The following is a 24,233-nucleotide window of genomic DNA, read 5'->3' as shown; positions in this document are numbered from 1 at the left end:
TGGCCCAAACTTGCCTCAGTAAATGTATTCGGAAAAGAGTTTAGAGAAGAAATACGGGTCGAGCTCATGGTTCGACACCCTCAAACCCTAGACGGATATTTCGCCAAGTCTGGGGTAGAGGAAGAACGACTAAAAAAGTCAACCTTCAGAAAGAGACCTAGTCGACCCCTTGATCGGCCGAAAGACCGCAAATCGAACGAGGAGAAAGCCAATTTAAAGGTCGGCTCCAAGGTGAAACTCAAATTCACTTGGAGGAACCAAATAGCAGAAGAACATGAAGTAGGGTTAGATAAGGCCATCACAACCCCTAGATATGTTCGCAGAACTTTCCTTGACATGCTCAAGGCGGAGAATCAAATAGGTACCGGAGAAAGGAGGGATGTTCTCATTATGTTTGGGAACATGTTTGCTAAACCTACCTCCCTACACCCCCAAGGTTCCCAAGATCCTCGCATCCCCTTCAAGGAGCAAAAATTTGTGGCCCTATAGATACCTATAATTTAGGACACCTTATAATGTCCTACCATGGCCATGACGTAGACGAACAAGGTGTTGTGAAACTCGAGAAGATCGAGGCCATGTTCTCTTGGCATAAGAGAAGGTTACTTGGACCCGTCATGGAGGGTCAAGGATACGAAGTGGGCAATAGAAACATTATTTCCCCCTTGGAAGCAAGGTTAGAAAGGGACGCCTTCATTGGGTCGGAAGGATTCGGACTCACCAATGTGAAATGCAAGCAAGTCATACGCAAGACTTCCTTGCTCACCTTGCCTGAAGTCACCAAGGTGTTCGTTGCGGAATCCGATGTGTGTGACTTCAGGAGAAGAGCCCATTTAATGCTAGAAGGCCACCAAATGGCTTTCGAAAACCTTGTCAAATGTGGCAAAGCATTGTTGATGTATGTAAAAAAGGTGATTACCATCAATTTGGCACTTAAAAGGAGGAGAATGTATCTACTTGGAAAGCACTTCATGGTCTGCACTGACCACAAAAGCATTAAGCATCCCATAAAGCAAGGTGTTACAAGTCCTCGTCAGCACAAACAGGTTGCCAAGATGATGACGTACGAGTTTGAACCCCAAGGAGAGAATGACCTAAGAATTCATGTCACCAATGCCTTACCCCGACAAATTGAAAAGGCCAACTAAAATATAATTTTTGTAAACTGTAATTAGGGAAGCAAGGCATGTAAGAGGACCATTATGGAAGGTCTAGAAGCCCACCCCCCGCTGCCAAGTGTTGGGTGAAGAGGTCTTCTACGATCTCCTCCACCACGCATTCCTTTTGGGTGGTCTCAAAGTGGATCTCAAGAACCTACAAGGAGCCACAGGCGAGTTTAGTTGGCCCGAGAAGAAGAAACGATCAATGAAGGTGCTATGGGTCATAGACCCCACCCATAATTGTCTTGAGTTGGACAAGGTTGAGGACTTGTCCCGATCTAATGCTTGGAAGGGCCTTGTGATGGTGAATGTGTCCAAAGATCCAAAAAGTTTGAAGTGATGAGCAATACGAAGTGTAACTTAAAGATGCGAGGAAATAAAGGGATAGTGCAACCATGGCCTCACTCCACTGGGACAAGCACGCATCAAAGCACGAGTTCGTATCTCAATGATAGCACCAACAAGGGTCATTTGGACGGTGGAGAAAACAGTGTGAATGCAGTTCCTAGTGTTTGGAATTGATCCATTCACTATTTTTTCTCCCGGTGGAAGCCAACAGCGGATCCACCACCAGCAAAGTGAGGTCCCTCCTCTAGAAGCTCACCTATGTAGATAGCTCGTGTGTTGGAAGGACACACGGGTGCTGAGTGGTGCTAAGGGCAGGAAGACAGGTTGTCAAATAATACGAAGGGACACGCTAACGTTGGATATCAACTACACTGTTTGAAAGCATCCTCTCAGAATCTTGCATATGGGACTAAAGAAGACCAAGATCCAAGTAAAGAAGTCCAAATACTCTCTCTCTCTCTCTCTCTCTCTCTCTCTCTCTCTCTCTCTCTCTCTCTCTCTCTCTCTCTCTCTCTCTCTCTCTCTCAGGTTTTCTACATCATTAGAGAGATGCTGCAGCCCAAGATCCAAGTACTAGTTTGTGTGGCTAACTCCAAGCATGAATTGGTTGTCGCCCCTTCCAAACCAGCCTCCAGTGGTGTTGACCTCATCCAGCCCTGCAAACCTGTTGTAGACATCTTCCCTCAAGCCTCCTTAACCCCAGTAAGTTAGCATATCCATTACCTTAGCCCAAACCCACGTTGAATCCCACTTGTCCCAAGTAGTTTCCAAGCCTTGCCAAAATCTGCTTGATGTTAACAGCAGATTTCTGTCAGACTTGTGTGAATCATAACTCCCAAACCATAGGGAATCTATGGCTGAAATTTTAACCCTAGGCTCTCCTATGTGTCCCCTGACTACCCTCCAAAAATCAGAAATTTTAACCAACCCAGTAGAGATAACCAGATTTTATACCCAAACCTCTCTGAGTCAAAACACAGTCCTGACCCAGTCAAACTCTAATCCCAGTTGTATGTTCTCGAGCTCATAGCTCCCAAACCCAGTGGAGATTGGCCCTGAGATTTTGACAGGACCTTCTTCCATGTGTCCAAAGCCTTGTCCTAAAATTTGAGATTTTTCTGTGCAACAATTTGAGAGAACTGAATTTTCTCCCAAACTCTGTCAGAACCAAACTGAATTCGAGATTTTTCTGTACATTAGGCTTAACCCAGTCTGAATCTGTGAGCCCAAGCACGCACCACTTAAGATGAATAAGCTTACTCCATATACAAAATGCAGCTCATCTTCCTTCTACCTACAACACCTACCATTCTCCTACCTTCTCCTTGAACCTCAAGACCCTCATCCATCCACCATGTTTACCACAACTTATGTATCTTTCCCCATTCCAAGAGACTAGCCCCATGAATAAAGATAGCTTTTGGAGCTAACCATCCCATTATATCACAAAAAGTGTTCACAAATTCTAGGGACGACAAATGCCCATCACTATGGCCAAATCTAGAAACTTATTAAAACTACACATTCCTGATCTCCACCTCAATAACCTATTATTGTCCCCAATTGAGAATGGTGTTGAAGTCCCTGTTATACACTAGGGCAGGTCGGTCTCCATCTACATGTATGTAGTTTTGTCAAGAAGGTGTTCTTTATGTCTGACGTTGTAATATCGTGTGTTTTTTACACTGTCATTTTGAGATTTTTCGAAAATTTGGCTAAGTATAGAGGAAAAATCGATAAATTCTCGATTTTACGCCGATGCTTTTGAGTCTGGGCTTGGCCCAGGTCTCATCGACCAGGACTAAATGAGCCACTTAAAACGTGAGAAAAAGTTTTATTTTGAATCTTTAAATTCGAGCAAAATTCGAGTAATTTTCGGACAAATTTCATAGGCGAAATTTGAGTTATATATCGTTGGATGTGTCTCAAAATTATGAGCGTAACGATATTTTACTTTTCTGAATTCGGGCTACGGTTGGCCCGAAAATCGCATTTTTTCGAAAAAGGACCACCTCGACGGGTCGGTCCGAATTTGAATCGGACTGGATCCAATGCTTATGATCCAAATTAATGTGGATATGGACTCTATCCAAGACCCATATTAATCTAGAATTGATCTATCCCAAGATTCAATTGGGGTTTGGATATGGATTTGGATCTTGAATCCAGATCCAAAACCCATATCCAATGAAAATACAGCTTTAAATTCACTTTTTATATTTAAATTGATGCTATTTAGAGTTAAAAAGACTCCCAAAGGGATAAGATACTCTCTGAAAGTTTCTAGACATTTAATTATTAATAAATAATTAATTAATTAATTAATTTTAATTAATTCCAAAAAACACTTTTGGTTAATTTGTTGAGACTCCTTGGGAGAATCCTTAATGGACTTAAGGAAAATAAAGAAGGTTTGAGAAAGTTTAATTTATTTAGAAAAGAAGGTTTGAAAAGTCAAAGAAAGAATTTTAAAATTTCTGGAAAGTGAGAATGTCCCAAAAGGAGAGAGCTCTCTCTCTCCAGCCCATTTAGAAGAGGCTGGAGGGGGGGGAGGGGGCATCACCCCCCTAGTGCCTATATAAAGATAAAAAAAAAACGTGAACTCTAAGAGAGAGAAAGTGAACTCCAAGAGAGAGAAAGAAAGAGAGAGAGAAGGAAAAAGAGAGAAAAGAAAAAGAGAGAGAGGAAAGAGAAAAGAAAAAAAGGAACGAGGAAGAAAAAGGCTTCTTCTCTAAACACTAATGATTTTTTTTTGTTTTCTCGATCTACGAATAAGGTACGAGTCTTTCTCTTGTTTCGAATTAGAAAAAGAGCATAGATTTGATTTATGTGCAAGATTTTAGCAAAAAAACCAATGAGAAAAGAGTAAATCTGAATATTTACTCCAAGATTCATGGTTGAAATTTATGTTTTTCCCCTTCTTCGAAGTCTATTTTGAAATAAAAATACATGAGTATAAAATATATATATATATATGATGTGCCGTAAATCCATGGAGTTGAACCGATCTGTCATGTATTGAACATGCACATATCTGGTCCAGATCTCGTGTTCTAAAGTTTTGAAAAGGAAGAATACAATGTGATCTGCATATAGTTAGAAAAAGATTTCTGTTTATGCTTATTGTTATTTGAAATAGAAATTTTGTTTTGATTATTGTTCATGATTTGAATGGTATGTATTGATGCATGTTCATGACTATTTATTTCTCTTTATAGATTTACGCGAAATTGTCAATGTAAAGATCTGCATATGTTTGTTTCTTGAGGGAAAATCTGTTTAGTACATGCATGATATAGTATGACTGTGCATACATATTAATACCTGAATTTTTAAAATCTGTGCATGCATGTACATTTGACAAAACGGTTATATATGCATAAATTTCTGTACTCATGCTGGTTTCAGCTGAGCTGCCTGACAGCCCAGCCGAGCTGGGATCGATTGGGCAGGCTTTGGCTCTGTCAGGCCCAGCCTAGCCACTCGGCTGGACTGGTGTAGGCCTGCCAGACCCAGTCTGTATTAGTTAAAAGAAATATAAACCATATTTTCAAAGACAGGAAAATTTGAAATAGAAATAAAAGTATTTTTCTTGGGGTCTTGGATGGGCTGGCAAGCAGCCCAGCAGGACCAAGTTCTGCCAGGCCTAGTAGGACCAAGCCCAGCTGAACAAGTCTGCCAGGCCTGCTGGGCAGGTCATTGCCTATAAAAAAAAATAAATAGTAAAGGTTTTTTTTTAAAAAGGGTTTTTTTGGGCTGACTGCAGCCCAGCCGAATCAGATTTGGCTGGTCTGCCAGGCCCTGGCAGACTTGCCCAGGCCCGGGCTGGGCAGGTGTAGGGTCTGCCAGACCCAGCAGACCGAGCTCGGCTGGGCTGAAGCCTAACCCCAGCCGACTGAGTCGGCTGGGTGTAGATGACCTATAAAGAAAAAAGAATAGAAAGATATAAAAGTTTTTTTTGTGGGCTGACAGGGTGTTGCCGACCCAGCTGACCTCTGTCAGGCCCAGCCAAACCAGATTCGGCTGGGCAGGTGATGGGCCTGTTAGGACCAGCCGACTGGGTCGTCTGGGTTTGGTTGGCCAAGCAAAAAAAAAAACTTAGTATGTTATTCTTAATTGTCACCGTATGTATAGACTTGATATGTGATTAATTCCCTTAAGTACATGCACATTACTTAGGCCTATTAAGCTTGAATAGAATTCAGTTATGCCTGCACATTTTCAGAATTGTTTTCTTGTATTAGACTAGCCTTATACATGCTAAAGAATAAAACTTTTTAACATGTTTAAACTTGATATATTATGCATGTGCATACATTAAATTGATGTGTTTGGCACGTGCACCCACTGCATGAGTACCATTGCATGAGTGTTCACTTGTTTACTTCGAGAAAGCTTATGAATAGAAGCAAGTAATTGGCATAATTATGTGAACACATGCATAGGAATATTGTTGTTTGTGCACATCTCTAAATTAGCATATATGATTGTGCATTGAAAAGCATGTGAAAAGAATGCATAAGTGGCATGTTATTCGTGATTTTTGCATATGAATGCATCGATGATCAAAATGGATCATCGTAAGCCGTGTGAACCTTGAGCATGTGTTGCTCCTTGTTTAGTTGTTTATGCATGGCAAAAATCAAACCTGATATTACTGTTCTAATTGCATTGTTTCATATTGCCACGGGCTATGGTCTCGTGATGAGCTTCACATTGTTGAATTGTAAGCTTGTGTTATTAATTTTGTATATAGATTTACAAAATAAAGAAGTTGAATTAATAACAAAATAAAAGAAGATAACAGTGTAATCTATGTTTCCTCGATGTTTATGAGAATTCTGGACTTGCGGTTTTGGGGAACCGTGTAGATACTAAAACTCCGTGTACGTTGTTGTGCCCCTAAACCCGATATTGAGGTTTACCTCCCGGTCACAGTTTTCGGGAGATTCCGCTACTTTTCCTGGGGTGGTGTGTAAACACAGATATTATTTTGGTATACCAAGAAAGTGGCATTAGTAGATGTTGATTTATATAATGTCACAGCATCAGATGTTAATTTATAATGTTCCGATGAATGATGTTGATTCCTGATATCGGTCGAGGGTTGAGTGTGAAACCCAGTAATGAAATACAAGTGTGTTAAGCTACAACTGGAGATCTATCTTGACCTCGGTAATTTTTACCCATTTTAAGTACCCGCGGGTAACGGTAATAAAAACAAGAACTAAAGTTTGTGTTCATTTAATAGGGACATGCATATAAAAGAAAACTCTGATAAAAGATAATAATTTATTCATGCATGTGCACTGAAATCATGCATATTCCTGTTATGCATTAGATCATACATATTTACTTGTTTTTTTATTTGTGTTAAATTAATGGTTGCATGATATTTGTTCCCTACTGCATAATAAATATTTTTTATTGCTTAATTGATATTCTTTATTGATAACAATCTTTCTCTTTTGCTTAGCAATTGTTCTTTATTACTTGAATGATTATTTAAATTATAAATATATTGTAATTGCATTCCTCTAAAATGATGCATGATTCATATTTATATTCTTTTTACTTATTTGATTTATTAGAAGAACATGTAAGTAGGATCTTTGATTCTGACACCTCTACTTTTGTGTTTTTACAGTCTCTGAGGCCTAGTGAGGGTAAGTATTATTGTGATGAGTTACGAGGGTTGCACGACTACTTGACAGATTCTTTTGGGACAACGTGGCTTCATATTTTTGCTTTATTTATATTCTTTTGCATATGTCTTGAGACTTTATGTTTTCAATTAATAAAGTTGGTTTGATTTGGATGATGGTAGTGTAAGATTCCCTATGGTTGTGGATGTATTATAAATATAAAAGCATCGGGTCTCTGGGAATGTTTCCGCAATTGCTTAAAAAAAAATTTGCCACTTTTTCACGGGTACGAGTTGGGGTCGTTACAGATGCAACTGTGTCATAAACCACCATAAGGATTAGTAGAAAGTTAGTTAATGCATTTCGGAACTCCATTGAAATAGATAAGTCCTTTGCTCTCAAACATGCTCATCCATTTTCTCTGCCTCAAAACAATGATCCCACTAAAACTACCGCTTCTCATATTGTTTTTATAAATAGCCTCCACATTATCCATTTTTTATTCAATCTTCTTGTGTCTAATCCAATTCTCTAAAAACATAGGCCTTTCCTACAACAAAGGCCCTTTATGTTCCAATTGCAAATCTTTGTTTCTATTTTTGGATCCTTGCCATTACACCCCTAGGTGATTGGCTCTTGTTTCGCTAGCATCTTCTTGCAAGCAGCTTTACGTGGGGGCTCTAATACCTTCATTTCCTCTAACCTTGTTACCTTTTTCCTCAAAGATTTGATAATAACCTTCTCTATTTGTGGCATTATATGTACCCTATGAGCCGGAGGGCCAAAGCAAAGTCATAGCCCATCAAGTCCAACTGTAATGGAACAACTTCCTCCATATATTTCACCCACATGAACCTACATTTCCTCATGGTCCACCTGCAAATCAACATTGACAACCCCAATGGCATCATCATGATATATTTGATGTAAGCCTCAATGTGGTCGGTATATCCTCTAGACTTTGTTGCGGCTGAAATATGCATCCATTGTATCATATGTACATTCTTTATATTTAAGAGGGTATTTGTGTTTAGTAGTGATGCAGAGCAGGTCCGAGAAGTCCACGAGCACAGAGAGTACAGGCCGGGATGCCCCAGATCTAGCAGCATTGAGTGGTCTCGGGTCTGTCTCGGGTCCGGGAACCGGACCCGAGACCCGGACCCGGATCCAAACTGAAGTCCTTTAAATAAGTTGTCTAGGGTTTCGTGAGAAGACAGAGAATTTTCAGAAAGCACAGCTGTAGTTTTCCTTCAGCAGTTTTCTTTTCCTTATTTTTTTATTGTTTTCCTTTGCAGTCTGACGCCTATTGATGTTATACCTTTTTTTTATTATTGCTTCCTTTCCAATCACTGTCAGTCATTCTCATATTAGTTAATGGTTTCTTCTTTTCCAATAAGCATTGTCAGTCTTTTAATAACACGTTACTGAGGCCCATTGATCTGAGTTTTTAATTCATTGTGTGATTGAGTTACGGTGTGTTGAACCACCGTGCATTGGGTAATCAGCATCAACGATAACCCCTCCCCTCAGCGTAGCTACGTCGACTCCCTTACTGCATCAAGGCGGGTCGGCGTGGTCCCCATTAACGTGAAGTTGTGATCTGTTTTCGCCGCATCAAAGCGAGGCACCCATTAACGTGAAGTTGCAATCTGTTTTTGCCGCATCAAAGCAAGGCACCCATTAACGTGAAGTTGTGATCTGTTTTTTGCTGCATCAAAATGGTATCAGAGCCCAGCCCTTCCTCCTTCGTCAACGGCATGACGCAAGAAGCAAAGAACGGTCCTATGAGCGGAAAAGTGCGAGAGGAGATCATGAAGCGGCTACTCAACAAGTTAACGGATATGTAAGAAGATATGATATGCCTAGAAAATGAGGTAGCCGGTCTGTTGAAGCGCATGGATGGGGTTGAAGCACGGATGGATGCGCTTGAATCCAAGGTGGATGCGCACGCAGTGCAATTGAATCAGTTAGGCGCGCGCAATTAACCATGTTGATACTATCGTCATCAATCCAGCCCCGATAACGCTTCAACACACGACGCGACGGGAAGGCATTGAGGAAACCTTGCACAGGGATGCAGGGTGCGGCAGTTCTCCCCATCTGGTACCTTCCCTCCATCTCGAATCAGCAGCGACCCTGGGTCGCCCATGTCCAGGTACCCTCCAACCGAACCATCAAGGTGAAAATGCACCCCAGCAGTGGCAGCGAATCTCTGCGACGGCATCGCAGGTTGGGCCCGAGTTGCAGGACCACAGCGTTACGCTGGGTCTTGTCCCAGGCCTGGGCTCATGGCCCCACGCTGGGGAGCTCGCTCCACAAGGTGGGTTGGGCTTGTAGGGTCCCGACGTGCAACCGAATGACATTGAGGTGGGCCTGCACAGGGATGTCGACCGTACGACCATCCAGCAGATGGTGTCATATCCATCATGATTTCTTGATGCATTCAATTTTGCCATTGCAAGAAATATGGACGTCTTAAATTTGTGTATTGGTGGACTTGATTACTTAGACCTTCCATTGGTCGAAACGGTTTGGGAGTTGACTGCAACTAATATTATTATGGTTTCAGCAATGAGGAATGACGGGGCTCTTTACGGAACATTGAACATTCCAGCAATAATTGATCTTTTGCAGTCGTTTGGGTTTGCTTTTGGGAACAAGATCCTGAACGGGGATTTCTCTATCGACGGTGAGCAGAGCCACAATGCATTTGGGGCAGATATAGTGAAGTTTTCAGCAGGTGGTCCAGTTTTTGGTAAGCATGCTTGTATTGTTGGGATTCTAGCCAAACCCTTAAGACCGCGTGCTGGAGGGACAAAAATTCAGCTTGTGCTTCCATGGGGTGCCATAACAGATGGTATAGACGGTCAATTTCAAAACCAATCTACAGGCTTTAATTTGGAATCGTTCGAGAATATCGATACATGTTGCCTATCGTCAATGTGTCTGATTTATATGCATACCATGGTGACAACAAGTTGTCAGAGCCGACTTCTTCCCAACCAAGGGAGAATGATGCAGAGCAGGTCCGGGACGTCCACGAGCACAAAGAGTACAAGCCGGGATGCCCCAGATCCAACAGCACTCAGGAGTGGTCCCGGGTCCGGGAACCGGACCCGAATCCAAACTAAAGTCCTTTAAATAAGCTGCCTAGACTTTCGTGAGAAGACAGAGAATTTTCAGAAAGCACAGCCACAGTTTTCCTTTCTTCAGCGGTTTTCTTTTCCTTATTTTTTTATTGTTTTCCTTTACAGTTTGACGCCTATTGATGTTATACCTTTTTTTTATTATTGCTTCCTTTCCAATCATTGTCAGTCATTCTCATATTAGTTAATGGTTTCTTCTTTTCCTATAAGCACTGTCAGTCTTTTAATAACATGTTACTCAGTCCCATTGATCTGAGTTTTTGATTCACTGTGTGATTCAGTTACGGCGTGCTGAACCACCGTGCATTGGGTAATCAGCATCAACGATAACCCCTCCCCTTAGCATAGTCGTGTCGACTCCCTTACTGCATCAAGGCGGGTCGGCGTGGTCCCCATTAACGTGAAGTTGTGATCTATTTTCGCCGCATCAAAGTGAGGCACCCATTGGCGTGAAAGTGTGATCTGTTTTTGCCGCATCAAAGCAAGGCACCCATTAACGTGAAGTTGTGATCTGTTTTCGCTGCATCAAGTAGTGATTAGTCAAAGTCAGAAGTCCAAAAATGTCCATAGTGTATTTGTTTGTTAGAGAGTGGGGGGCGACCCCTATATTTGTTGTAACCTCTCATATGGGAACTAGACCAACCACCTCGAAAGACCCCCTTGAAGCTCTAATTTTTGCATAAAAATTGCCCCTTCTCTCTGTCAAATATCTCATAGGAGAAACTATGGACAAGAAGATAGGATCACAATGAAACTTGAACGTAGAAATTAAGTTATTTATATCTAGTTGGGCTGGTTATATTGGTAAAATATGTGTTAGCGAGTATCCTCTCCAACCTCATGTCCCTATCCGAAAACAACACAGAGGAGATTGACCAGAATCATGCAATCCTTTCAATGGAACAAGATTGTAAAGATGTATATATTTATGTATACATGCACCTATATATATATATATATAGTTAATGTAAATAGTTGTAGACTATGTCACATAGGTGCGGGTGCGGGGGGCGATACAGGTGCCGATGCGGCGATGCGGAACTTTAGAAAAACTTGGGTGTGGGGGTGCTGGAAGGGTATATATATAATTTTTAACAGATTTAAGTTAGCACTACTTGTATGTGTGCATTTATGTAATTATATATATAATATAGATAAAACTCGACTCGGTTAGGGTTAACTCTATGTAGTCAAAAGTGTCGATCAGGCACCTAGTCAGGCTAGTCGCTAAGAAACATAGGAATCGGCCAGATTCCTAGGTTAACAAAAAAAAGCCTAATCGGGCTGTGTTGATTGAACTTATTAACTTATTACTTATTACTATTCACTAGTAATTTAGTATCCATGTAATATGTATATGTTTTTTTTTATTTTTTCTTCTAAATTGTGTATTTTATTAAACTTTTTTATCTGGGTGACAGTATATAATAGTTAATTGTATATCACATATAAATGCAATATATATATATAATATATATGATTATGTGATTCTAATGGTTTTTTGGTTCTTTTATATTTAGATTTTTGTGTGATAGAATAACCAATTGAGGGGCCATCATCAGCTAGTGCAAGTGCTTCTACTTCAGCTGTTCAAAATCAAACATTCGAGAAATTTAAGAGGAAGTCAAAGGACCCGACATGGGAGTGGGTTTTTGCAAAGACAAAAACAATATGAATTTTGTAACATGTGATCTTTGACTTGAAACATATTCTGGTGGGATATACAGAATTAAGCAACATCTATTGACATAAGAGGCAATTGTAAGGCATATAGAAGAGTAACACCAGAGGTCGAGAAAAAAGTCTCAGACTACATGAATGCTTTCAAGAGGAAGAAGGATGAAAATAATGAAAGAATCAGGGAAGATCAAATAATATGCTTGGAAGTGGAGGATTAGAAATAGACGTAGAGGCATCCAATGCAAGTGGCTTTGGCTTGAGACCTCCACAGCCTAAAGGACCACTAGATGGATATTTTTGAACCGATCTAGAGAAGAAAAAGCAATCAACAAGGATTGCAGGGACAAAGTAAGACAATAGAAAATCGGTATAAGAAAAAAAGGGAACATGTCAGTAGGTGGTTTTACCAAGCTGGGTTTACATTCAATGCTGCAAGATTGTCAAGTTTTCAGACAATGATTGAGGCAATAGGGCAGTTTGACCTTGAAATTAAGGCACCATCATATCATAAGCTACTAGAGTCATTATTGGAGAAGGAAGTAATGAGAACAAATGAATTTTAAACATCATACAAGCAACATTGGGCTAAATATGGGTGTTTCATAATGTCATATGGGTGGACAGACACAAAGGAAAGGACACTCATCAATTTTCTTGTTCATTATCTATTTGAAAAAAGAGCTATATAGGTCAGTTGTGACGCGTTTTGACACTTGATTTTTCACTCTTCAAAGCTTGCTTGAATTTTATATTTTTTTAATTAGGATACCGACTAATCCGCCTAGTCTCACCTAGTCTCTAACTAGTCTTTTTAGGGATTGTGAACACCTCCAAATTTTTCAAAATCTTGTAAATATTCTCTTTTTGCCCCTGGCCCCATTTTCTGAATAAATTGAGTCATTTTCAATCCAAATTCCAGTTATTTCTCGGATTCAATGGAATCCAAAGTCATTTTATATATCTGACTCAATTTCGGATCCGGATCCAGTTCAGAATCTAAATCTGAGCCTCGTTATCCAATTTTTAAAAAAAACCAAATTTGACAAAAATACCAAAATAATTTCTGAAAGGCTCAGACGGTCCATCCGGCATCCGTTTGGATCCACTGCTCTGTATTTCTCGATTCGAGGTTTAAAACTTGAATATTTCCTCAAATCCCTGATCAGAACCCGTTTTCTAAAAAAATTTCCAAAAACTCAAACCCGAGTTCTCAAAAAACCCCTCTTTTGTAAATATTTCCCAAAAATGCAAAAAATAGTTTTAAATCTCTTATTTTCCCCTAGTTTTAAAGTTTTTATGTCAAAATACAAAAAAATCAGAAAATTCAAAGAAAAGAACAAAAAAAATACACAAAAAATGGGTTTTAGAAGCCCTTTTTGAAAGTTTCTTTTTACTTAAATCATCTTTTTAGAAAAAAATCTTAGAAGGGAACCATTTTCTGAAAAATTTTCAAAAGATTAGGGACGCGATCTGAAAATTTTCTAACGGTTTCCCGTTATATATACGAGCCGCAGGGGCCTCGAAGCTTCATCTGTTTTCACCCCCATCAAGTTCACGCTCATCGCTCTTCACCCCCGCCTCCGCTCCCCATGTGTGCTCCTCTTGAGCATCTCTCTCTCTCCTGAAGGAATCCTTAAGAATCCATCTTCACCCCTCCTGGTTCACGCATCTCCTGCTTCTTTCTTCCCCCCTACTTCCTCCTTCTTGGATCCTTTCCATCTTCCCCTTGGTTCAGCCGACTGAAGGAGACCGATTACAGCAAGATCACGGTAAGGATCGATCTCCCTCTGTTCTTTTTCTATGAATTCATATCTTCTCTTTTTTTTTAGATTTTTAGATTTTCAGTTTTTTTTATCCACTGAAGCAATACATTGCAACATCAGTCTGCCTATCGCAGCACTGATTTGCATTTTGCAACAGGAATTTCACCCTTCTCTGGGTTACATCTCCCTCGTTGTCTATGTATTTTTAGTTTTCTGCATTTTCGTTATATATTTCCGTTTTCACTTCATATTGGTTATAACTGGATTGTTGCATTTCGAGGGATTCAAATTTTGAAATCAGGATGTTGTTGTATTTCATCGAGCATCCATTGTTATTCATTCATCATGTGTATCATGTTCCATTCTTCCTGTATCAACTATATGAAATTCGAAATGACCCTGACAGTAGCATCCGATTTGATCCCGTATCAGATCGGGTCTACTCTGTGGCAATCTTCCAATAATCTCATGTTTTACCTGCAATCATAATAGGTGCATCTTGCTTACTGATTTGTGGCCTTTTCCAGTTCCACGCATCCTACATTTCTTTACAGCATAATGTCACACCTTCACCGTGAATTCCATCTTCATGGCCCATATTTCACAGTCTTTTCATCCCCTTTCACCTGATTCTGGTAGCATTCATTGTCCACTCTGCATCCACCCCATCCTATAGAGAAAGAAGCATCATGCGCCATGTCAGAAGGTTTTGCTATAAAAAAAATGGTTAATGACTGTTGATAAAAATGGGGCTCGATTCATTCGGGTGATGCCCAATAATCATCCATTGTATGATCAGTATTGGTTGGATCAAAATCCTTTTAGCAAAGGGAACGGGTCACAACCTGGAAGTACGTACATCTTTGATGTTAAAACTGGATGGTCAGGTGTTAGTATTGATCGGTGCATGTCTGAGTGAAGATCTTCCAGTAGAGGTTATCATTAACATTTTATACTGGGTGTATCTAAAAATACAAAACTTATAATGCAAGAGTGGGGTATGCTTCCCAACCAATTTTCTTTTATCAGTATATTAACAACATTTTTATGAGGGTGTTAAGCTAGTCCATTGGGTATCGGTTTTAATTTGGTCTTGAAAATGACCCTTGTTGGTATACACTTGAAACGTGAGGTAATAAAGGATGCCATCAAAGCCTCAAATCAAACACTAGAATTCGAGGCATTCTTGTGAACTGCTGTGATTTCTAGGTACACTCAAGCTGAAAACTTCGCTGAAGCCACAAATATCTTTCATCTTCCCATCAAGATCGACAAGCCTGCTACTTGCCTCTGTGAGTTGGGCTTGAAACTGGGCCTTATGTTCCTCGATGGGAGGAATTAAGATTGTGGATCCCCTGCTGTTTCTTTTTCCAGGTCCTTTTGCTCTGCTGATCATGACCTGTGAATTGCCCATAAGTGACATGTTATGCCCCTACAGATGATCTGTTTCTGACATCAGTCCCATAATATGTATGTTCTGGGACAAAACCTCCAATCTTCAAAAATGAAAAGGTTTGATCATGCCATCTTGCTATCATCTTATACATCATGGGGTCATGGTGATAGTCCAGAAAATCACAACTTTTTATCTGGTTTGCAAGATTTTAGATGACAATTGGGAATTTACATTGATTTTTTTTTTACAGGGAAATTGGGTACAAGTCCATTTAATGATGGGGGCTTTAGTTACATTATCTTGATTGTAAATAAAAGAATTTTGAGCGTTGATGTTAGAACTGGACTTGGATTTGATTGGGCATGAATCAGCTTGAAAATATAACTTCCTGGAGACCTGGTAATATTCAGTTCAGAAAATCGTGATCTAATATCAGTAGCTTGCTTTTTCTTCTTCTTTCCTTAGTGCATTCTATGATGTCAATCTAATAAAGGAAGAGCTGGAAATGCCAAAGAATACCTTTTGTTGTAATCCAAAAAAATGACTTAAAATTTGTAGCACAAAAGATTAGGACATCATTTTGTTTGATCTTCCAAAGAATGATAATGATGATTGTTAAATTGTAACCATCATGATGAGAATGTAAAAGCTAAGGATATTGATTACGTTATTGATGAGACAGATGGTCAATATAGTGAGGACCAACCTAATGTTTTTTTAGAGAAAGAACCAACCTAATGTTGAAAAGACATATTTACATTATTCTCGGGAATGAAAAACCTTCATGTGCACTTGAAAAGTATTCTAAAAATTAAGCTAAAGATAATGTTCAAACTAGACAATCCTCTAGGGTAAATAGGCCACCAAAAAATTTGCATCATATGAGCCCTTTTTGTCCAAGTATAGAACCTGTTATGCCCTTATTCAATCATATTTAGAGCTCACCTCTTATATGCAAACCAAAGAATGTACTGAATGGTAGAAACAATAAAGGTAAAATCAGAAGCTTTAGAGAAAGCCAAGACCTGGAAAATTCAAGATCTTCGCCATGGAAAGAAAGCTATAGCTTGTAGATAGATATACAAAGTCAAGACTAAGAGTGATGGGACCCTTGAAAGATATAGAGCTATGTGAGTAGCCAAAGGGTATTCACAAGAATATGGGATAGATGATGAAGAAACCTTTATTCCTTTATCGCTTGAATGACTATAGTTAGGACCCTTATAGTTGTTGCCTCTATTAGGAGTTGGCCAAGCAATCTCCATAATTTAGCAGAAATCCTAAGACCCAGTAAAGTTTGGTAAATCATTAAATACCAAAAACAACTTGGCACATACAAACACGAGCGTGTGCAAGCACGCATGCACATAGAGACATATAAACCAGAAAACAGTGTTGGATAACATCATCCAAAAGGTGAAACTTTTCAACCAAGAAAATTTGGTCACACAAAACAAAATTACTCTCAAATTCAACAATTTTAGTGCTTGAGTCCAACAAAGACACTAACTTGACAACCATAATAAAGATCAAATTCTACTCAATCAGCACAGCAAGAGGAAATCTATTCAGATTCCCCAATGAAAAAAAAAATCAAATATGGACCTTCAATTCAAATTCTTATTAAATCAATTGCATGAGAAAGGGAACAGAGATGAGACTTACGGATCTGCGCAATTCAGTCTGCAAATTTCACAATAGTATTGAAGAGGAACTTGCGGTTGCACACCCTCAATAGGTTTTTCAGGAATAATGACACAACCCAAATGCTGCCAAACACAACATTTTGGATCCTCACACTGCCCACAAACATATCCAATAATGAGTTTAGGCTGCTGAAGGATAACAATTTCCAATCTGGTTTACAAAAAACAATGGATTTCAATTTCAAACATATACAGAAACACGATTAGCCAAACATAAAATTAGCATTGTATGGTACAAGAATCCAAGATGTGTGTCACACACTATTGCAGGTCTCACAATAAGAGATTAACTTTACACTGACCCATGAAGTAAATATTGATCACATAAAGAAGGACCTGCCTGAAAAAAAAATATTGCATCTAGTGATTATTCAGTGAAGTACTCACAAAGGACTGTTTTGGATCTGACAAATGGTATGCGACAAGCATCATGAAACTTGCTTATCCACAGAAGATGGATTTCCAATACCAGGCAGGATTCCACAAAATCACATTCACTTGGCCATGAATGCCAATCAGCTTGCAAGTGTATTTCATAAGCATCTTTTCCATTTAAGAAAAAACGGACAACTACCTACGTGTACCCTAGAATCGGTCGTTTCAAAGTGGTAATATATTTACCTATTTGCTCATGTGAATTGGCCTCGAGATGGATGAGGGTGATTATGTTTTAAAGTTACTAAGAAATGGATGCTGGACCCGATACAAAGAAAATAATGAAAAACAGGGTGAGGGTATTTCTGCAGAATGGAAAGCCAAAAAAGGCCAGGAAAATGTCACATTGGGAGGGCTGCACAACTACTTTCAACAATTTTTAAAAGTTATAGGTTTTACACCATCTTAGAATCATATGTTATCACTAGCAACATGCTTTCTAGAGTTAAGAGAAAGTCGGTGACCTAGGCATCAGCATTCCACAATGGAAATCAGCATGATGGCATTACCAAAAGAGTGAGTTTATTCTGCTCTACGGTAAAGAGTAAAGACAAGTGATAGGGCTACATCTTGCCACAAGTAGTTTTCATGTGATCAGAACAGTATATTCCATATAACTTCTCTATTTTAACCATTTTGATAGAAACTTCATCAAATAGCCAGCCATGACTCAACTTTTTACTGAATTATGCAAGAAACAATATAGCCACAAATATTGCTAATATTTTGAAAATATTGCAATATTAATCAAACACCATGGAAAACGACATGGACGGTACCATACCAACCATTTTCTGAAGGCCTTGTGGCTGGAGAATGGCAGGAAATTTCTTTTTTTTAAGAAAATTTTGTTAGATCTGAAAATTTTCTGGTCATTGATCACCAGAAAACAGACAGGAAGGTATCACCTAGCAATGGACATACCATCTGGTTGGCTGATTGTGGCCGGAAGGCAGCCAAAAGGTCATTCCCTTTTTTTCTAAAAAACCGACTTTCTACCCATTTTCCAGCAATAGTTTCGCCAGACAATGCCCTCTCTCCCTCCCTTTGTAGCTAGAGAAGGGCCATCTTTGGCCCTTTTCCGACCACATTGTCTCCCTCTCTATATTGTGTCTCTAGCACCTGTGACCCTTTTCCGACCTGTCTCCCTCTCCCACTGGATTCAGGCCACCTTCTCCTTTGTCACCCTTTTCCGACCTGTCTCCCTCTCCCACTGGATTCAGGATTCCACAAAATCACATTCACTTGGCCATGAATGCCAATCAGCTTGCAAGTGTATTTCATAAGCATCTTTTCCATTTAAGAAAAAACGGACAACTACCTACGTGTACCCTAGAATCGGTCGTTTCAAAGTGGTAATATATTTACCTATTTGCTCATGTGAATTGGCCTCGAGATGGATGAGGGTGATTATGTTTTAAAGTTACTAAGAAATGGATGCTGGACCCGATACAAAGAAAATAATGAAAAACAGGGTGAGGGTATTTCTGCAGAATGGAAAGCCAAAAAAGGCCAGGAAAATGTCACATTGGGAGGGCTGCACAACTACCTTCAACAATTTTTAAAAGTTATAGGTTTTACACCATCTTAGAATCATATGTTATCACTAGCAACATGCTTTCTAGAGTTAAGAGAAAGTCGGTGACCTAGGCATCAGCATTCCACAATGGAAATCAGCATGATGGCATTACCAAAAGAGTGAGTTTATTCTGCTCTACGGTAAAGAGTAAAGACAAGTGATAGGGCTACATCTTGCCACAAGTAGTTTTCATGTGATCAGAACAGTATATTCCATATAACTTCTCTATTTTAACCATTTTGATAGAAACTTCATCAAATAGCCAGCCATGACTCAACTTTTTACTGAATTATGCAAGAAACAATATAGCCACAAATATTGCTAATATTTTGAAAATATTGCAATATTAATCAAACACCATGGAAAACGACATGGACGGTACCATACCAACCATTTTCTGAAGGCCTTGTGGCTGGAGAATGGCAGGAAATTTCTTTTTTTTAAGAAAATTTTGTTAGATCTGAAAATTTTCTGGTCATTGATCACCAGAAAACAGACAGGAAGGTATCACCTAGCAATGGACATACCATCTGGTTGGCTGATTGTGGCCGGAAGGCAGCCAAAAGGTCATTCCCTTTTTTTTCTAAAAAACCGACTTTCTACCCATTTTCCAGCAATAGTTTCGCCAGACAATGCCCTCTCTCCCTCCCTTTGTAGCTAGAGAAGGGCCATCTTTGGCCCTTTTCCGACCACATTGTCTCCCTCTCTATATTGTGTCTCTAGCACCTGTGACCCTTTTCCGACCTGTCTCCCTCTCCCACTGGATTCAGGCCACCTTCTCCTTTGTCACCCTTTTCCGACCTGTCTCCCTCTCCCACTGGATTCAGGATTCCACAAAATCACATTCACTTGGCCATGAATGCCAATCAGCTTGCAAGTGTATTTCATAAGCATCTTTTCCATTTAAGAAAAAACGGACAACTACCTACGTGTACCCTAGAATCGGTCGTTTCAAAGTGGTAATATATTTACCTATTTGCTCATGTGAATTGGCCTCGAGATGGATGAGGGTGATTATGTTTTAAAGTTACTAAGAAATGGATGCTGGACCCGATACAAAGAAAATAATGAAAAACAGGGTGAGGGTATTTCTGCAGAATGGAAAGCCAAAAAAGGCCAGGAAAATGTCACATTGGGAGGGCTGCACAACTACCTTCAACAATTTTTAAAAGTTATAGGTTTTACACCATCTTAGAATCATATGTTATCACTAGCAACATGCTTTCTAGAGTTAAGAGAAAGTCGGTGACCTAGGCATCAGCATTCCACAATGGAAATCAGCATGATGGCATTACCAAAAGAGTGAGTTTATTCTGCTCTACGGTAAAGAGTAAAGACAAGTGATAGGGCTACATCTTGCCACAAGTAGTTTTCATGTGATCAGAACAGTATATTCCATATAACTTCTCTATTTTAACCATTTTGATAGAAACTTCATCAAATAGCCAGCCATGACTCAACTTTTTACTGAATTATGCAAGAAACAATATAGCCACAAATATTGCTAATATTTTGAAAATATTGCAATATTAATCAAACACCATGGAAAACGACATGGACGGTACCATACCAACCATTTTCTGAAGGCCTTGTGGCTGGAGAATGGCAGGAAATTTCTTTTTTTTAAGAAAATTTTGTTAGATCTGAAAATTTTCTGGTCATTGATCACCAGAAAACAGACAGGAAGGTATCACCTAGCAATGGACATACCATCTGGTTGGCTGATTGTGGCCGGAAGGCAGCCAAAAGGTCATTCCCTTTTTTTTCTAAAAAACCGACTTTCTACCCATTTTCCAGCAATAGTTTCGCCAGACAATGCCCTCTCTCCCTCCCTTTGTAGCTAGAGAAGGGCCATCTTTGGCCCTTTTCCGACCACATTGTCTCCCTCTCTATATTGTGTCTCTAGCACCTGTGACCCTTTTCCGACCTGTCTCCCTCTCCCACTGGATTCAGGCCACCTTCTCCTTTGTCACCCTTTTCCGACCTGTCTCCCTCTCCCACTGGATTCAGGATTCCACAAAATCACATTCACTTGGCCATGAATGCCAATCAGCTTGCAAGTGTATTTCATAAGCATCTTTTCCATTTAAGAAAAAACGGACAACTACCTACGTGTACCCTAGAATCGGTCGTTTCAAAGTGGTAATATATTTACCTATTTGCTCATGTGAATTGGCCTCGAGATGGATGAGGGTGATTATGTTTTAAAGTTACTAAGAAATGGATGCTGGACCCGATACAAAGAAAATAATGAAAAACAGGGTGAGGGTATTTCTGCAGAATGGAAAGCCAAAAAAGGCCAGGAAAATGTCACATTGGGAGGGCTGCACAACTACCTTCAACAATTTTTAAAAGTTATAGGTTTTACACCATCTTAGAATCATATGTTATCACTAGCAACATGCTTTCTAGAGTTAAGAGAAAGTCGGTGACCTAGGCATCAGCATTCCACAATGGAAATCAGCATGATGGCATTACCAAAAGAGTGAGTTTATTCTGCTCTACGGTAAAGAGTAAAGACAAGTGATAGGGCTACATCTTGCCACAAGTAGTTTTCATGTGATCAGAACAGTATATTCCATATAACTTCTCTATTTTAACCATTTTGATAGAAACTTCATCAAATAGCCAGCCATGACTCAACTTTTTACTGAATTATGCAAGAAACAATATAGCCACAAATATTGCTAATATTTTGAAAATATTGCAATATTAATCAAACACCATGGAAAACGACATGGACGGTACCATACCAACCATTTTCTGAAGGCCTTGTGGCTGGAGAATGGCAGGAAATTTCTTTTTTTTAAGAAAATTTTGTTAGATCTGAAAATTTTCTGGTCATTGATCACCAGAAAACAGACAGGAAGGTATCACCTAGCAATGGACATACCATCTGGTTGGCTGATTGTGGCCGGAAGGCAGCCAAAAGGTCATTCCCTTTTTTTTCTAAAAAACCGACTTTCTACCCATTTTCCAGCAATAGTTTCGCCAGACAATGCCCTCTCTCCCTCCCTTTGTAGCTAGAGAAGGGCCATCTTTGGCCCTTTTCCGACCACATTGTCTCCCTCTCTATATTGTGTCTCTAGCACCTGTGACCCTTTTCCGACCTGTCTCCCTCTCCCACTGGATTCAGGCCACCTTCTCCTTTGTCACCCTTTTCCGACCTGTCTCCCTCTCCCACTGGATTCAGGATTCCACAAAATCACATTCACTTGGCCATGAATGCCAATCAGCTTGCAAGTGTATTTCATAAGCATCTTTTCCATTTAAGAAAAAACGGACAACTACCTACGTGTACCCTAGAATCGGTCGTTTCAAAGTGGTAATATATTTACCTATTTGCTCATGTGAATTGGCCTCGAGATGGATGAGGGTGATTATGTTTTAAAGTTACTAAGAAATGGATGCTGGACCCGATACAAAGAAAATAATGAAAAACAGGGTGAGGGTATTTCTGCAGAATGGAAAGCCAAAAAAGGCCAGGAAAATGTCACATTGGGAGGGCTGCACAACTACCTTCAACAATTTTTAAAAGTTATAGGTTTTACACCATCTTAGAATCATATGTTATCACTAGCAACATGCTTTCTAGAGTTAAGAGAAAGTCGGTGACCTAGGCATCAGCATTCCACAATGGAAATCAGCATGATGGCATTACCAAAAGAGTGAGTTTATTCTGCTCTACGGTAAAGAGTAAAGACAAGTGATAGGGCTACATCTTGCCACAAGTAGTTTTCATGTGATCAGAACAGTATATTCCATATAACTTCTCTATTTTAACCATTTTGATAGAAACTTCATCAAATAGCCAGCCATGACTCAACTTTTTACTGAATTATGCAAGAAACAATATAGCCACAAATATTGCTAATATTTTGAAAATATTGCAATATTAATCAAACACCATGGAAAACGACATGGACGGTACCATACCAACCATTTTCTGAAGGCCTTGTGGCTGGAGAATGGCAGGAAATTTCTTTTTTTTAAGAAAATTTTGTTAGATCTGAAAATTTTCTGGTCATTGATCACCAGAAAACAGACAGGAAGGTATCACCTAGCAATGGACATACCATCTGGTTGGCTGATTGTGGCCGGAAGGCAGCCAAAAGGTCATTCCCTTTTTTTTCTAAAAAACCGACTTTCTACCCATTTTCCAGCAATAGTTTCGCCAGACAATGCCCTCTCTCCCTCCCTTTGTAGCTAGAGAAGGGCCATCTTTGGCCCTTTTCCGACCACATTGTCTCCCTCTCTATATTGTGTCTCTAGCACCTGTGACCCTTTTCCGACCTGTCTCCCTCTCCCACTGGATTCAGGCCACCTTCTCCTTTGTCACCCTTTTCCGACCTGTCTCCCTCTCCCACTGGATTCAGGATTCCACAAAATCACATTCACTTGGCCATGAATGCCAATCAGCTTGCAAGTGTATTTCATAAGCATCTTTTCCATTTAAGAAAAAACGGACAACTACCTACGTGTACCCTAGAATCGGTCGTTTCAAAGTGGTAATATATTTACCTATTTGCTCATGTGAATTGGCCTCGAGATGGATGAGGGTGATTATGTTTTAAAGTTACTAAGAAATGGATGCTGGACCCGATACAAAGAAAATAATGAAAAACAGGGTGAGGGTATTTCTGCAGAATGGAAAGCCAAAAAAGGCCAGGAAAATGTCACATTGGGAGGGCTGCACAACTACCTTCAACAATTTTTAAAAGTTATAGGTTTTACACCATCTTAGAATCATATGTTATCACTAGCAACATGCTTTCTAGAGTTAAGAGAAAGTCGGTGACCTAGGCATCAGCATTCCACAATGGAAATCAGCATGATGGCATTACCAAAAGAGTGAGTTTATTCTGCTCTACGGTAAAGAGTAAAGACAAGTGATAGGGCTACATCTTGCCACAAGTAGTTTTCATGTGATCAGAACAGTATATTCCATATAACTTCTCTATTTTAACCATTTTGATAGAAACTTCATCAAATAGCCAGCCATGACTCAACTTTTTACTGAATTATGCAAGAAACAATATAGCCACAAATATTGCTAATATTTTGAAAATATTGCAATATTAATCAAACACCATGGAAAACGACATGGACGGTACCATACCAACCATTTTCTGAAGGCCTTGTGGCTGGAGAATGGCAGGAAATTTCTTTTTTTTAAGAAAATTTTGTTAGATCTGAAAATTTTCTGGTCATTGATCACCAGAAAACAGACAGGAAGGTATCACCTAGCAATGGACATACCATCTGGTTGGCTGATTGTGGCCGGAAGGCAGCCAAAAGGTCATTCCCTTTTTTTTCTAAAAAACCGACTTTCTACCCATTTTCCAGCAATAGTTTCGCCAGACAATGCCCTCTCT

The 24,233-nt window shown here is 39.6% G+C and overlaps 1 protein-coding gene across 3 annotated transcripts in view; it reads right to left on the bottom strand.

Annotated features, from left to right (window-relative positions):
* LOC149821163 (E3 SUMO-protein ligase SIZ1-like) overlaps positions 1–24,233 on the bottom strand; it is a 201,156-nt gene that overhangs the window by 89,856 nt on the left and 87,067 nt on the right. For all 3 annotated transcript variants that reach the window (XM_089982042.1, XM_089982041.1, XM_089982043.1), the window contains exon 6: positions 16,804–16,937. In XM_089982042.1, coding sequence (XP_089838168.1) covers positions 16,804–16,937 — 134 coding nt within the window. The remainder of the gene's footprint in view (positions 1–16,803; positions 16,938–24,233) is intronic.

The sequence above is a fragment of the Nuphar pumila genome, chromosome 12 (genome assembly GCF_984573655.1).
Source record: "Nuphar pumila chromosome 12, dmNupPumi1.hap1.1, whole genome shotgun sequence".
Classification (NCBI taxonomy): Eukaryota; Viridiplantae; Streptophyta; class Magnoliopsida; order Nymphaeales; family Nymphaeaceae; genus Nuphar; species Nuphar pumila.
This window is presented reverse-complemented; position numbering and strand designations above follow the sequence as displayed.